Below are 15323 nucleotides of genomic sequence, written 5' to 3'. Positions count from 1 at the left end.
AGAACTGTATCCGTCTCGCCCTCCGCAAAACAGACGTGACCCTTACCTGCTTCGCTACATTTTCCATTGTTCTATCCCACTGGACTTTACTACCTTCGGTACATAATTCTATCTCTCATTTTCGAGGGATTCCTTTTGTGGTTCTCTCCCCTCTTTGCGATTCGCTCCTCCTTTCGAATTCGGGTTTGATCCATCGAGCCTCCTCGCACGGTTGCTTCGTGGAGCAGCTTCACACCAACCCACCTGCAACACTTTCTTCGGCGATCGCGACTTCGCAACCTTCACTTCCAGCTCTCTAATTTGTGGACCCCGACCATCTGCATTGAAGGGGACCGCGTCAAATAAAGTCAACTTAGGCGCGACTCTGCAACCATGAGCGCCGACGAAGCTGGAGAGACGGCCGCCATTTCCGCCACAAATGGCGATTCCCATGATACCACTATGATCGCAACTCCCGGAAAGAGGAAGCGGTCCACCCAAGATGATTCCAGTTCCTCTGCGCCGCGCGATCGAGCAAACCTCCACGAAACTCTCCGCAACCTGATCAGACTTCTACTCAAGTAAGCTATTATCAGGCTCATATATATCTGGCCCACCTCTCTGACAATTACTAGGCATGATACCGAGCTGCAACTCCTTTCTTGCCCCTTCCCAACATCTACAACTAAGCCTCGAACGAAGCGCGCAAAGGTTTCGGGTGACCAAGATACCTCCAACATACAAACGCGCGTCAATTCGGACCGATACAGCACCCTGCAAGAGTTTCTTTCTGACATCGAAAGAGCGTCGGCTGCTGTAATTGAACGCAATCAAGGTCAGGTGAATGGCACAAAAGACGACAGTGCGCCCTTGACCGAGGTGGTCAATCAGATTGCAGCATTTAAAAAACACATGAACAGTTTAGTTGGCCAAATTTATGTCAACCAGGCTGAAATCAAGACCGAGGCAATGGAAGACGATGATGATGATTCGACAGATCTCCACGCGATCAATTTTTGTACCCGAGAGGACAAGCACGCATTGACCCTCTTTGGAAATCCAGCACACCCCCGGCAGCTATTTTCAAGTCTTCAAAAATCCATGAAGGTGCCATTGCAGTCCGACTCCGGGCCCGAGAAGTTCGTTGAAGTACAGGAGGAGTTGCGCGAGACCTCCTTGCCCAATGGCATCACAACCACTAAGGTTGCTCCTTATAACCTGGCCGCCGCATCCCTACCGAAACGGACATTTGGTGAAGTTTTCGCTCCACGTGAATCATTGCCACCGTTGGAACCTCCGCGCAAAAGATCCCACCGGAGTAGTTCAGTCACCTGGATTGATCGCTTCGACGCCACATTCGATAGCAAGGCATTCCTAGGTGAGCGTAGCAACTATTGCCTTGCGCCTCTCCCCTCTACTCAATGGATTCAATACGGCGGAATCACCTCGTCGCCAGCCTACTGGGATCGTGTTGAGAAACAACATACAGACTCAGATATTGTTCACAAATCGGGTGATCCTGCTCTTTGGACTGGCATCGATTCATCTGCTCTCCAGGGCGTCTTTTCCTCATTCGCACCTTCTTTCGACAGCTCCAACTCAATTGTGCAGCATGATTCAAAGAACATGGTTTGGTGGGGCCAACGAGGCGCGAGCCGCCTGAGCACCTTGCTGTCTATTCCCTTTGACGGAGAAACAAAACAAGATGGCACAACAGCTCAGCCTGGCAACATTGGTGAACTTGATGAGAGTACTCTAGACGAGATGGTCAAGTCATTCAACCCTGAGGACTTTGCTCAAGATATTACACAAATCGATGTTAAACCTGATGACGACCCCGAATCCAGAGAGATCAAGGACATGCTGGACGATATTTCTGGATTGCTGGACACCCTCAGTTCTTACCAGCGGATTCGAAACCTCGATCAACCTATTTCTCCACCCACCCGCCAAGATTCTGAGGCGAATGAAACCCCTACTCCTGATGCTAGCGACCTGAGCACGCCATCTGATGCGGAATTCAGCGTCTACGATACGCTCAAATCAAGTCTTGTGGCGATCATCAGCACCCTGCCTCCTTACGCTGTTGCTAAGTTGGATGGTCACCAGCTGTCTGAATTGAATATCAGCCAGAAGATTTTGGTTGATACTCCCGACTATAACGGTACCATGGAAAAGGACGACTTTACTTTGTCACAGGAAAGGGCTGCAGCACTGATGGCAGCGACCACTGCGGCGAACCGGAATTCCACACCCTCTGCCCCGCGACCTCCTAATTACCAAGGGTCTCAGTCTGGCTATAACCAGCGCGCTTTTGCCTCCAACGCCCGTCTTTCACAATCTCAACCCGGTTTCCAGGTCACCCCTCAGCATGTGCGCCAATCCTCAGCACAAACCACATACACCCAGGGTTATGGTGCGGGTCGTCCACCCAGCACACCCAGCCAACAACGCCCCGGCCATCCCTCTCAATACTCACAATCGAGCCAGGGCGCCCAGTATCAGCGCCCCGCTCCTAACGGATATTATGCCGCACAGCAAGGGCAATCATCCCAAGGTACACCACAACCCTATACAGCACGACCTGGTCAGCCAGGTTTCAACGCCACGCCACAGGGCCGCACGCCCTACACCCCCGCGGGCTCAACCCAACCCCAACGAGTCCAGTACTCAAACCAAACCCCTTCCCAGGCAGGCTTTGCTGCGAACTCCGCAGCAGCTGCTACATATGCCCGCAGTGCCGCGGAACAAGCTGCATTGATGGACCGTAACAAGGCCCAGCTGGCAGCTCAGCACACCAGACATAGCCCATCAACCCCACAGCCACAGGGTCTGGAGTCCCAAGAGGGCAGCGCAACACCTGGAAGCAGGCAGAATGGTACCCCTGCTTAGGTACAGGTTATGCTTATCTCATTTCATTTGTTTTTGCTTCTATCTGAGAATGCTTCGGGGAGCTCAGAAAGCAAAAGTTTAGTCTTTCAATGATTCAACATTGCATTCTGCAATCGGGTTTTCTCCATTTCCTCGCTTCGTGCTCTTACTTATCCTTCTCCGATTGTGTTGTTAATGAACCTTTTGATCTATGGCTGTGTATGATGATTCTTTTGTATTCGGTGTTGTATTATGGCCTAACTCGGCGACTGGCGTGGATGGTTCTTTTTTCTAAGACGGGGTTACGATGCAGTTCTATCTCTTCTTTTTGTTGCTCGGTTTAGAAAATCAGTCATTTTTATTATTTTAAAGGCAGTTCCATCCATATACAGTGGCAATCCAGGGTATTTCAACTTTCAAGTTATGTGCACTGTGCTGTGAAGTTACCGCTATTACAACATGATGTTGTCAAGTAGAAGACCTCATGGTTGGTGGTTACCTTGGACTATACAGGTCACTACAGATCATCTGGCGCGTAAAGTCGTAGCCAACAACGGCTTGTCAAAAGATTACCTTGATTCATTCATCATAATACAGTGAATAGCATAAATCCCGAACATATCAAACTCCTATCCTATCTTCCAGTCCATCATCCAACCCAATGCCCATAGTCCATAGTCCATTCCAACAGGGCCGAGACAATTATATGCCAAATTCCATCTCCCTGTGTCCCAAATTCTCACATCTAAATGTGCAGCTTTGATTTTACACAGAATGTCCCTTGCCCTCGTCATTCCTCGCCAAATTAAAAAGATCATCGACATAGCACAAAATCAGGATATAGGAGATTCGTTAATCATAAGAAAAAAACATAAGAATTAGGGAATGAACATGGCAGCGATGGTCATGAACCCAAAGTATCTGTAACAGAGTCAGCGTCATTCAACACAAGACCAATGGAAAAAGGTAAAGCAGAGCAAAGCAAACATACATAGTAGCACACCGCCACCCATCCCTCGAATCAACAAGAGTATCAACACCAGCCGAATAATTCGCTGCAATGGCAGCCGCCGCACCGCCAACGACAGTCACAACGACAAGACGGCCCGAAAACTCGGCAATCATGCTAAATGCCAATAGCGGTAGAAGCAGTGCGCCGGAAGCAATGATGATCGCAACGTAGACAGGGGCCGCAGCGGCTCCTGCAGCGAGTCGCGGCGTCAGGGACACGAGATCAGCATCGTGGTTCAAGAATCGAGTTTCGGCTGAAGCGATGGGATGATTTTCTTTCATCCAGGTGCGATAGCCGTCGATGTCTTTTTCTGAGGCTTTGGGTAGGGTTTGGAGGACTTTGCTGTAGGAGCTTAGGGCATTATCTGGGTTTTGTTAGGGCTGTTCTTTTCTAATGGAAGCGTGGGCTTAATGTGATAGGGCTTACTATATTGCTCGGTCTTCTGGATTAGGGCACCCATGAGATCCATGCGGCGGTAGTGTAGTGATGAATAGACCTGGGCCTGGGAGTCGCGGCGTCTGGAAGCGGGTAAGGGCTTTGTGCCTTCTTGCTCTGCAGTGCCGATTCGGTGCATTTCCTCGTACTCGTCTAGTGTGTGGAGGTCTTCTTCCATCTGGGAGATCTCATCCTGTAGGTGGAGAAGGACGCGGTGGTTGACGCTTTCGAAGCGTCGGTATAGAGGGGGGAAACCGGGTTTGTCTTCTGGGGTGGACTTGGATAGGTGTGAGGCGATGAGCCCGTAGCCTGATGAGACCTGGGATGTAGTTGAGTCTCGTCTCTTTGTTGGCGTGGTGTGGTGAAGACCGTCTTCGGGGCTTCTTGGGGGAGATGGGGGCAGTGGTGGTCTGTGGAGAGCGGCCTCGTCTCTTGTATAGTAGCCCTCTGGGCGAGACAGTTCTAGTTGTCCCTTTCCAGACGTTGGGTAACTGGTCGAGATTGGACTTGGCTTTCGGTTGGTTTGCTTCCGGGCTATCTGTAATTGATTACCCGTGGAGGGAGCGTGGGGTGCTGAGGGCCGGCGCTGTTGCTTGGGGCTTTTCGATGCTGGAGGCGAGGGAACAGCATTCTTTGCAGGCGCATTGCCTCCTGATATCAATATCCCATGTGGAACTGGATTTGCCCGCGGCTTAGGGGATTGGATATTGGTGGTAGTTTGCACTGGTCGTGGAGGTGTCGGTTGTTCATCCTCTGATGAGTCCGACTCTGATGACTCTGACGAATCCGAGGTTGCTTCGGACGAGGAGTCGTCATTTTGGTCAAGAAATTGAAATACATCAGGTACTTTCTTCGCCGAACTTGCCGGTTTCTGGGGTTGGGTCTCGGAAATGGCAGGTGGCTTTGTTTGATCTGATCCAGCCTGTTGTGAAGGCGACGCTTTCTCAGAAGTTTTCACACTGGCGACAGGACCATGTACATTTGTAACATTGGACACTGTCGATAATGTCCTCTTCCTTCCATCCTTCTTTGTTCTCTGCATTTGGAGCGGCATGGTAGTCGGGGAAGCTCGGAACTATACCGGGTTCATACTTCGATATAGATATCAAGGTTGCCCACGCGTAGGAATAGAGAATCCAGGGAATTTCAAAGATCATGAAATGAACACAATAATTGCATCCGCAACGGAATGAGTAGAATCCGAGGCATGGCCCAGGGGAGGGAATTTCAGGTCTCAGATCGAGGACGGGAATCTAGGGGCGATGATGAAAGAAATGATATAATGTCTGCAATCTTCCCCGCGAATTCCTTCAAACATTCCCTATGATAAGGTGCGTATGGCCCCCTGGGGCTGTCAGGTAAGATTATTATAGAACATTAAGCCCCCAATGTTCGCACGTCAGCGGGCTGAAACGGGCCCCATGTGTTTACCCTGGGGTAATGGAGGACTGCAATTCGTCACACGCGTCACACCAGGCAGTTCGGGATAATCTGAAGCAGATTGGAAGCGCTGAGGGCTTCAGATCGGCGCCAAATGGCAATGTCGCAAGGAGGTCCCTGTATCCCTGTCGATCGAGGGGGAGGGGCTTATCTGGGATCTTGTTGCTTTCTTCTGCTCTGTGTCGGGTCTGTCGGGTCTGTCGGGAGAGTAAACATAAAAAGTGACTATTTACCAGCTAGTGACATCGATAACCTTCTGGACACTTGTGGGCACTTGTGGGCCTCCGACAAATTAGATGCGAATCAACGCAAGTGTGTCTGAACGGAGTTAGAAACTCTGCGTTGGTCGATCTCCTTGCGTTCATCTAGCGGTCAGGAAGTGGGGGAATGTGACTGATTTTTGTGATCAGTACAACGCCACGGTGGTGCATGTTCTGCATGCCTGGTCTGCAGAGTCTTTGTGTCAAGAATGTATTGGTAGTGTGCATGTTCATGTTCATGCATGAAGCAACTTAGAGAGAACAATACAGTATACTACTCCGTACTCCCTACTCTGTAGATTATGCAAATAACAATTTCAAGTTTAATAGAATTGAGTTTGGTCTGATTTCTCCAATTCTACTAGTCAGACCATTCCTAGTTACTTGGCTTTCTTACCTGTAACTTGTTGCGTTGTATGATCTGCAGATCGCCAAGGCCCGGAGCTTCGATTCCGCGAGTTCACCTTGGCCACCTCTTCCGACTCCCAACACCAGCCCAATCTCCTCATGCTTCGGCCATGGCTCGGTAGCGGTTCTGTCCGCTCTGTTTGCGCGCGACTAAGTCGCTCAACCCTTCCTTCTCGTATCGCCCCGTTCTCTTCCGCTCCGAGGCGCTATCTCCAAGCAGATCACGTCCCCCTCCGCAAACAACTCAAGCAGGATGCCAAAGCGCTACGGTCACACAAGAAGCAACGCAAGGAAAGCGAGGAAGCATCCAGGCAGGAATGGGAACTGACCGTTGGCGTGGAGATCCATGCCCAATTGGATACAGAGGCCAAATTATTCTCCCGTCAGTGCGTCTCTACCCCAATTGCTCTGCAGGCATCTCATGGTTTGAACAGGAGCCCCAACCTCGACAAGCGAGATCCCCAATTCCAATGTCGCTTTGTTCGACCTGGCGTTCCCGGGCAGCCAACCGGTTGGTGTTATGTACCGCTTGTGAAGGACCACAACTTATACGAAACAGGAATTTCAAATCGCAACCCTCCTTCCTGCCCTACGTGCCGCTATTGCTCTGAACTGTGAGATCCAGCCTATCAGCCGGTTTGACCGGAAGCACTACTTCTACCAGGATCAGCCGGCGGGGTATCAGATCACACAGTACTATGGTTAGCACCCTCGCGCTCGGGATTCGAACAATACTTATCTCTCACAGAACCATTCGCACGGAACGGCTACGTCGACCTATTCGATTACGATGGCATCGCACCGGAAGATGGGGAACGGGTCCGCATCGACATCAAACAGCTACAGTTGGAGCAGGACACAGCCAAGTCCCAAGAATACCCACCTTCGACACAACTCCTCGATTTCAACCGTGTCTCACATCCCCTGATTGAAATTATCACCATGCCGCAGATTCACTCACCCGCTACGGCTGCGGCATGCGTTCGGAAACTCCAGGCCATAGTCCAATCGTGTGGTGCTGTGACAACGGGAATGGAACTTGGCGGTCTCCGTGCAGATGTCAACGTCTCCATTCGACGCCGGGGCGAGTCACCAGGACAACATCAATACGATGGAATCAGCGGGCTAGGCCAGCGTACTGAGATCAAGAACTTGAGCAGCTTCAAGGCAGTAGAGGATGCTATCATCGCCGAGAAGAACCGCCAGATCGCGGTACTCGAGAGTGGCGGTGTCATCGAAGGAGAGACGCGTGGGTGGACAATTGGCAGCACTGAAACTCGCAGGCTTCGAGGAAAAGAGGGCTCGGTCGATTATCGCTACATGCCCGACCCAGATATCCCGCCGTTGTTCATTGGAGAGGACCTGCTGTCCAGCCTTACCGAAAATCTTCCCACGGCACCAGACTCCGTCATCTCAGTGCTCGTCGGATCCGAATATAATCTGCCCGTCGAGGACGCCAAGCCACTGATCGAGCTAGACAACGGTCTCCGCTTCGAGTACTACCACGACGTGGTAGATGCCCTACGCACCCTCCAAGTGGACCAAGACGACAAAACGCGTGCCAGTCTCCCACGTGTGGCAGGTAACTGGGTTTTGCACGAACTCGGAGGACTCTTCTCCAAGGCAGATCGCGCATGGGATGCGGACATCGTCCCGGCCCAGTCCCTGGCCCGCCTCCTCGACCAGCTACAGCGCAAGCGGATCACCGGGCCGACCGCCAAAGTGGTTTTGTCCAGTATCTTTGATGGTGACCGCCGACCAGTCCCACAGATCTTGGAAGAGGACAATCTCCTTTTCCGCCCTTTGTCGCGGGAGGAGTATGTGGCGCTGGCGGAGTCCGTCATCGCCCTGAACCCACAAATGGCTGAGCAGATCCGCACCAAGAACCAGCTGGGGAAGCTCGGCTGGTTCGTGGGGCAGATGATGCGCAATGGCGAGAAGGGTCGAGTGGAGGCGCCCAGGGCAGAGGAAATCCTCCGAGAGCTGATTCTGGGGTCTTAGTGTGTATATATATATATATTGTAACATTAGATGTACTATGTGGTCGTAATGATACCCTTTTCACGCCGTCAACTTCTACTTCCATTATATCGTTGTATATTATCAACGTTGTACACCCTAACCGCCAACCACCCGGCAAAAAAGACCAAATAACTCTCCAAAGCCATTACACATAAATCCCGCGTCACTTCTCTCTCAATTACGCCCTAGCACAACCTGTGGGACACCGAAATGGCCTAAAAGGGGCAGCTCTCCTCGACCTGTACTTAGCGGAAGTGATGGAGATCCGGCGGAGTCGCTCTGATCCCTAAAAGCAGTTTTTAGCGACTTTGCGGTGCAACGCGCAAGAAATGAAAGGGGGCACCGGTTGAACTCGGGGGATCAGAGACATTTAAGAAGAGCTGGTCTTCCTGTTCTTTTCTTTATACAATAACTAACAACTACACCTTTCTCTACTTGAACTTGAACGACGATCGAGCTGATCCTTATCAATCCCACTTTTTATCTTATCGCGATCTTGAGATCAGTTTTCACCTTTCTCTCTCTTCTGTCTTTCGTTGCTCTACGATACATTCCTGTAATACCTACACAATGACGCTGCCCTCTACTATCGCCTCGCGCTTCCTTACCCACTCCAACCAACTGGGCGTGGTTGCCGTCGGTTTCAACGGTGGTCAAGTAAGACCCTCTACAAGACCAACATGAGCGCAACTAACCCCAACAGTGCAAGAAAGGCGTCGAAGCAGCCCCGATGGCCTTGATCGAATCAGGCCTCCTCACCCAACTAAGCGAAGACCTCGACTACGACGTCCATCATGACAACATAGTCCACTACTACGAGCAGGATATCCCCGCCGAAGACCCGGACCACCGAGGCATGAAGAAGCCGCGCGCCGTCAGCGCCGTGACAGAGAAGCTCAGCTCCCAGGTCTACAACCACGCCAAGGAAGGCAAGTTCGTGCTGACCCTCGGCGGCGACCATTCCATCGCCATCGGCTCCGTCTCCGGCACAGCCAAGGCTATCCGCGAGCGTCTCGGCCGCGAAATGGCCGTTATCTGGGTCGATGCCCACGCCGACATTAATACCCCCGAGACGAGCGACAGCGGTAACATCCACGGTATGCCCATGGCGTTCTTGACCCGGCTGGCCCGGGAGGAGAAGCGCGATATCTTTGGGTGGTTGCAGGATGAGCATATGGTTAGCATGCGCAAGCTGGTGTACATTGGTCTGCGTGATGTCGACCGTGGAGAAAAGAAGATCCTCCGCGACAATGGTATCAAGGCATTCAGCATGCATGATATTGACCGGTATGGTTTTGTTTTGTTTTCTCTTGGTCTTGGGTGATCATCGTCTAACTCTGCCAATAGTCACGGAATCGGTCGTGTTGTCGATATGGCTCTTGCTCATATTGGCAATGATACTCCCATTCACTTGTCCTTCGATGTCGATGCCCTGGACCCCCAGTGGGCTCCTAGCACAGGCACCCCCGTCCGTGGTGGCTTGACCCTGCGCGAGGGAGACTTCATCTGCGAGGCTGTGCACGAGACAGGCAACTGTATCGCAATGGACTTGGTGGAAGTAAACCCTAGCCTGGAGGAGAAGGGCGCCTCAGAGACCATCCGCGCGGGGTGCTCACTGGTGCGGAGTGCATTGGGCGACACTTTGCTGTAAGGGATAATAAAAGGGAAAGGGAATAAACAAACAGAGAGAAAGAATTCCTAGATCAATAGACACAATTTCGCAAGAAAAGTCCCAAGTGCCGGTAAAAGTAAGAAGTGACAACGCGGCAGACTAGATCCCCTGCCACCTCAATTTCCCGATCAACAAACCCCCCTCTCTTTATTTTTCTCCCTAAACCCTCCATAAACATTCTCTTGGCTATTCTTTCCTTCAGTTTTCTCGGGGAATTCATGCGCAGTAGTACATTTGTACATTCCACCGTCGCACCAACTCCAAGCCAACTCCAGCCTATCTCTCTCACAGCGCGAAGACGCCCAATGCGCTGTCCGCTCCCTAACACCTAATACCTCACCTTCGGTACAATCAAACAAAACCTCGCTGTACAAATCCACCCGGCCGACCTCTATTCGCGCTTCGTCTATTCCCTCTGGGTCCAGCGACTCAACATAGGGCATCCAGACTAGCGTCGGGCATTTGGGAGTGTATACAAACGGACGAGACGGGGAGTGGTATAAAGCGCGCACCAGGGACTGGACTCTACACTCAAGTCCGATCTCATTCAAATCCTCGACACACACCCAAACATACAACAAACGCAAACAACTTCGATTTTTTTTCTGGAATCGCTTCATTCTCAATTAATACACAATGCCCATTCGCATCCGCCATGAAGCGCGCCGCAAGTACCACTGGCCCGAGTTACAACTCAACATCTGGATCATGATTGTCATGTCATGTTCAGCGACATGTCTGGGTATTTTCTCGTGGTTTATGACTGTTCAATCGCAAATGCATCTCGGGACGCCTTGGTAAGTGGTTCATATAATACTTGCTGTTGCAGTCCTATCCAACCGTATACATACATGTACTAAGAAACCCCCACCAGGCTCTTCCCTTTCATGGTCGTGACAAGCGCTCTAGGTGTAGCATTCATCCTCCTTGTTCTCGTTCTCGCCGAGCGTCGATTCCTCTTACCCGGCATTATCATCATCGGCAGCTTTATACTCTGCGTGTTATGGTTGACTGGTTTGATTGAGACCTCGCTGCAGCTTTATGGGATTGTCGGTGATGTCAATGCCAATTGCCAGATCTATGTGGAGAATAATAAGTCTTGGGGAAATAATATCAATACTTTGGCTTGGTTGACTCAGAGTACGATTTGTGAGTTTCTCTCGACGCTTGCATACCGCTACACCCTCTGTGTATTGTATTCATTACTGACTGACTTGTTTTTTAGGCAATTGCTGGAAGACTGCTTTTGCGTTGGAACTTGTCAATACTATCTTCTATTTATGGATGATCGTTATGTCTTGGCAGGTTAATCGTGATGTTTATGATTGATTCATGTCCCTTTTTTGATACCATGTGTTGCATCTTTGGCGTTGAGCGATACAGCATTGAATTCTATAAGTATATAAGTTATTTCTTGGATAGTGACTTGGCTTATCTGTTTATACTTTAATCTGAGAGGATTGCACCTCATCTACGCATCAGCATGCTTGTTGGGTTCACTATGAGGTAGAGACCAAGGTTTAAGTGAGAATAGAATAGCATTAGACTGTATTAAACAGCTAATGGGTCCTATATATAAACAATCATACAAATAGCAGATAAACAAATTTTCACAAATTACACAAGAAAAGAAAAGAACCCACGTTGACCACAACACAAAGCCGAAAGCCAGATGTGGAGAATCGAATGACCATAATAAACGCCGTCGCTATGCCAGGAGCGCATTGCAACGCACACACCGTTTACGCGAACACGGCAGAAAGAGACCGTGAATAAGAGACAGGACGAACCGGGGGCACAGGAGTAATGAACAGTCATTTAGTTTATCCATTCTCAGCCGCGATATCCTCTTCCGCTTGAGGGTCATATGCCCCCTCCTCCAAGGCAGCGAGCATTTCCCGTTCTAGCTCGTCGTCATCGTCATCGGGGTTTGCATTCTGGTCACGACCTTCCAGAGTCTCAGAATCGGACTCGTCTTCTTGCGGAACTGACGGGACTAATGTATCTTCCCCTCCGGTAGGGGCCGAGACGACTTCCCGGAGCCCGGTGTTCCGCTCGTACGAGCGTTTAATGCGTTGCGACAATCGGGAGCCTCGTTTTTCTTCATCTCCGTCGTCATCTCCGGATTCTTCTTCGTCGGTCCCGCTCTCAGTTCCGTCGCCGCGTTTCCGCTTCGTGCCAGTTGCCGCTGTCTCGTCTGGTAATGATTCGTTGTCACTCTCGCTTTCGTCGTCGCTGCCGAGAAAATCTTTTAATTCGTCGTGCACGGCGGCCTGCTCCTCGGCATCGTATCCGATGGGCGATGTTGAGTCTAGCCCGGATTCATCCATGAAGCCTTCGGCATCGTCACCCTCTGTCCACTGAGAGGCATTCGTGTCTTCGTCTGTTGAGGAGAGCCAGGCCATTTCTTGTTCTCGGGAGCCTGGGGAGAGAGGTTCGCCGCGGTCATCTGGATGGACGGGGAGTAGGTAGGGTTCCTCGTCCACGTGTCTCCATTGGACCAGTGAGTCGACAAGCCATTGTGTGGTGACGATCTTGATGTCTGGGTAGCGAGTGGCTTCCCTCACCTTGGCAGTGCGGTTGCGGCCAGCTACAAGGTGAGTTGTGCGGGCGTTGACCTTTGGAGAGATGATCACACCGAAGCTCTTGGCCCAGAGAGAGATGTCGGCATTCTGGAAGTCCGTTCCTAATGGAAGGACACCCGAGAATACCAAGACCACTCCTCCGAGAATGCGGCGTTTGATTTGTGGCATGATGTCTTTGACATCAGGGACCAGTTTCAGATCCACATCTTTGTCCTTCGATGGGACCTTCTCTCCCCTTAGAGCTGCCACCCGACCCCCGAGTGCGAGGGTCCGCTTCTTGTCATATTCGTCAAAGAATTGTGTATGTACTTGTTCAAGTCGGTTTTGTAGCTGGAAGAGTTCTTGGTCGTGGTCCTCGAGTAGATGGTGGCGGTGTTTCATGGATTCCTGGGAGTCTTCCATGCTGGAAGTTGATTCGTTGCTTTCAGCTACCTCATCTTCTGCCTCCAGTTCCTTCTGTTTCTGCAGCAGAGGTCTGTCTTCCACCTGGTGTAATATGGTCTCTTCTTGTGCATTAGTCTGCTCCTGGAGCAGCCTTGGGTCACCTCCCATTGTCACTAACTGCTCCAATGCTGAGACCTCCGTCCCTGCTTCAGACTTGCCATTGACATGGTGTTCTTTTTTCTTCGCGGGCTCTTTGGGTTGGATCGCTTGTTGTTTCGCTGCAATTTCTTGCTTCTTTGGTAAGAAGCTCGAATTGATATCGCCAATTCCGACGAAGAAGTCATAAGGAGAGACCTTGATGAGGTTGGGACTCCAGCGCCACACGTCACCGCGATCGTCGATAATAACCACCATCTTGGTGTCCACGGGGAAGAGCCGCTGCAGGTTCTTGGCGGTCAAACTTCCACTCTCGTCGCGACTGAGGATTCGATCTCCGAATAGCTTGCGGGTAGGATCAACAATATCAGCAATATGTTGAGCATAGGCTCGAGTGCCCATAGTGTAGATGTGCAATTCATAGATCTCAGCCACATTTTGCAAAAATTCCTCCAGTCCCGGCCGGAGCTTGATATAGTACCAGCACCCGCGCATCCCAGGACCGTCGTCAATCAATTGAAACTGTCGCACATCCCGCAGTGCTTCATGGTTAGGGTTTTCCTTGTCCTCCTTCCATTCTCCAACTGTCGGATCGACAGTGGCATGAATAATTGTTTGATCAAGATCTACCACCAAAGACAGACGTCTCGATGCAAGTAGCCGGCGCTTTGCATCCTCTTCCACTCGGGTTGCTTCCCGCTGACTGACAGTCAGCGTGGTGTTATCATGTGTCATCTGAATCGGAGCGCGCGTGGAATCCATGATCTCAGTATTGTATGTGGATCTGTGCACGAAAGCTATTAGCCATATTCACCCTGATTATTCGACATATACATACTGAGTCATATCCTTGCCACACTCCGCGCATAGTCCGCCGAATTGGACCTCATGCGCACAAGGCTCATCGATTTCAACAATATCGACACTGGGAAGTGGTCAGACAAGAATTAGCAACAGTAACGATTGACCAATACTCACGCATCATCAATAACATCCCCCTTTCTGATTTTCCATTGAACAATTTCTCCATCGGCAGTCGATTCATATCTTGCTGGAAACTTCCGCAGGACATCGGTCCTGTTCCCGAATTCATCACCTTCCGTCACCATCGTCTCATACGAATACCAGAACAGAGCCTCATCCCTCTCAATCGGATCGCCAGGCTGCTTGAGCAGCGACGTCACCGTGATTGGGTAGTGCAGACCGGACGGCAAACGAAGAAGCATGATGGCTCTCAGCTCGCCCCAGGCGACAAATTGCGTGAAATCGCAATCCTTATCTCAAGGTACCCGCTGTGCCTTTATGTTGTGGACGGCGCGTCAAAAGCGGACGTGTGGGTCGTATGAGGTGATCGCGTGCGATGCCGGCTACGAAGCCATCACCAACACGCGACGCGTGAAGAACGAAACAAATACAGGTATTGCTCTAGCGAGAGTCAACTCTGTCACTTGAGATGCAGGCTGTCTTGGGAGGGTTTGAGGAAACGAAGAGGTAGTTAGGCAGCGCGATGAGAGAATCGCCACAAGGCGCGGGTGATCAAAGATCAAAGAAAACTCGTGCGCCTAGCACAACCTGGCGCGGAGGTCAAAGACAGGTCCCGCACCAGGCGCAGGAAATTGCTTAGGGTCAAAGAGGGAAGGAACGTTGGTTGGAGTTTGCTGCAATCAAAGAAAGAGAAGCTCATTGAAGTTGTGCGGGGACAGACCTGGAGCCTTTCGAGCTTCCGCTTATGTCATTACGGTATCTAAAAACAGGTATTGGTCTCGCTCCTTGGTTTGAGATTGACTTCATTCACTTTTCTTGCGTGGCCTGATGAAATGACTCAATGAACTATTTGTAGGTGCGCCCTTACTTGGGGTGTAACATCTACGGTAAAGTTTAGCCGGACTGGTGACCTCTATGTTGGAGCATGCCATGTCTCACCGCCATACGTTGTGTTTTAGCCTACTTACATCGGTTCGCTTTGGCTTTGTGTATTAGTAGGACTAGTTGATGTTATTACACCCATGCATTGAAAAGAGCAGTAGAAAAAGTGTACTTGACCACAGCATGTATCAGAAACTTGTTCGTGGATTGGTGCAGCCTGCACCTTAAAATCG

At 50.7% G+C, this 15323-nt stretch overlaps 6 protein-coding genes across 6 annotated transcripts; 4 read left to right on the top strand and 2 right to left on the bottom strand.

Annotated features, from left to right (window-relative positions):
- Positions 1-372: 372 nt before the first annotated feature.
- On the top strand, positions 373-2871 carry PENARI_c032G00335 (uncharacterized protein; the record flags this gene model as incomplete). Its single annotated transcript, XM_022636531.1, has 2 exons — positions 373-560; positions 615-2871. 2 exons carry the CDS (start codon positions 373-375, stop codon positions 2869-2871), a joined length of 2445 nt encoding a protein of 814 aa, XP_022483580.1.
- Positions 2872-3728: 857 nt separating this feature from the next.
- PENARI_c032G01762 (uncharacterized protein) lies at positions 3729-5351 on the bottom strand (the record flags this gene model as incomplete). The annotated part of the gene is made up of 3 exons (XM_022636544.1): positions 3729-3771; positions 3842-4226; positions 4289-5351. The coding sequence occupies 3 exons, from the start codon at positions 5349-5351 to the stop codon at positions 3729-3731; spliced, it is 1491 nt and encodes a 496-aa protein (XP_022483585.1).
- Positions 5352-6504: 1153 nt separating this feature from the next.
- On the top strand, positions 6505-8406 carry PENARI_c032G12363 (glutamyl-tRNA(Gln) amidotransferase subunit PET112; the record flags this gene model as incomplete). Its single annotated transcript, XM_022636611.1, has 4 exons — positions 6505-6787; positions 6840-6916; positions 6965-7106; positions 7154-8406. 4 exons carry the CDS (start codon positions 6505-6507, stop codon positions 8404-8406), a joined length of 1755 nt encoding a protein of 584 aa, XP_022483553.1.
- A 591-nt stretch (positions 8407-8997) lies between these two features.
- Positions 8998-10078, top strand: PENARI_c032G05290 (arginase; the record flags this gene model as incomplete). Its single annotated transcript, XM_022636572.1, has 3 exons — positions 8998-9084; positions 9131-9714; positions 9775-10078. The coding sequence occupies 3 exons, from the start codon at positions 8998-9000 to the stop codon at positions 10076-10078; spliced, it is 975 nt and encodes a 324-aa protein (XP_022483595.1).
- Positions 10079-10735: 657 nt separating this feature from the next.
- PENARI_c032G07327 (uncharacterized protein) lies at positions 10736-11428 on the top strand (the record flags this gene model as incomplete). Its single annotated transcript, XM_022636583.1, has 3 exons — positions 10736-10896; positions 10974-11248; positions 11325-11428. The coding sequence occupies 3 exons, from the start codon at positions 10736-10738 to the stop codon at positions 11426-11428; spliced, it is 540 nt and encodes a 179-aa protein (XP_022483533.1).
- A 494-nt stretch (positions 11429-11922) lies between these two features.
- On the bottom strand, positions 11923-14450 carry fcpA (protein-serine/threonine phosphatase; the record flags this gene model as incomplete). Its single annotated transcript, XM_022636594.1, has 3 exons — positions 11923-14008; positions 14063-14149; positions 14203-14450. The coding sequence occupies 3 exons, from the start codon at positions 14448-14450 to the stop codon at positions 11923-11925; spliced, it is 2421 nt and encodes an 806-aa protein (XP_022483539.1).
- Between the last annotated feature and the right edge of the window lie 873 nt (positions 14451-15323).

Source organism: Penicillium arizonense, assembly GCF_001773325.1.
Source record: "Penicillium arizonense strain CBS 141311 chromosome Unknown PENARI_contig032, whole genome shotgun sequence".
NCBI lineage: Eukaryota > Fungi > Ascomycota > Eurotiomycetes > Eurotiales > Aspergillaceae > Penicillium > Penicillium arizonense.
Note: the sequence above shows the minus strand (reverse complement) of the source record. Positions and strands in the feature narration are given on the sequence as shown.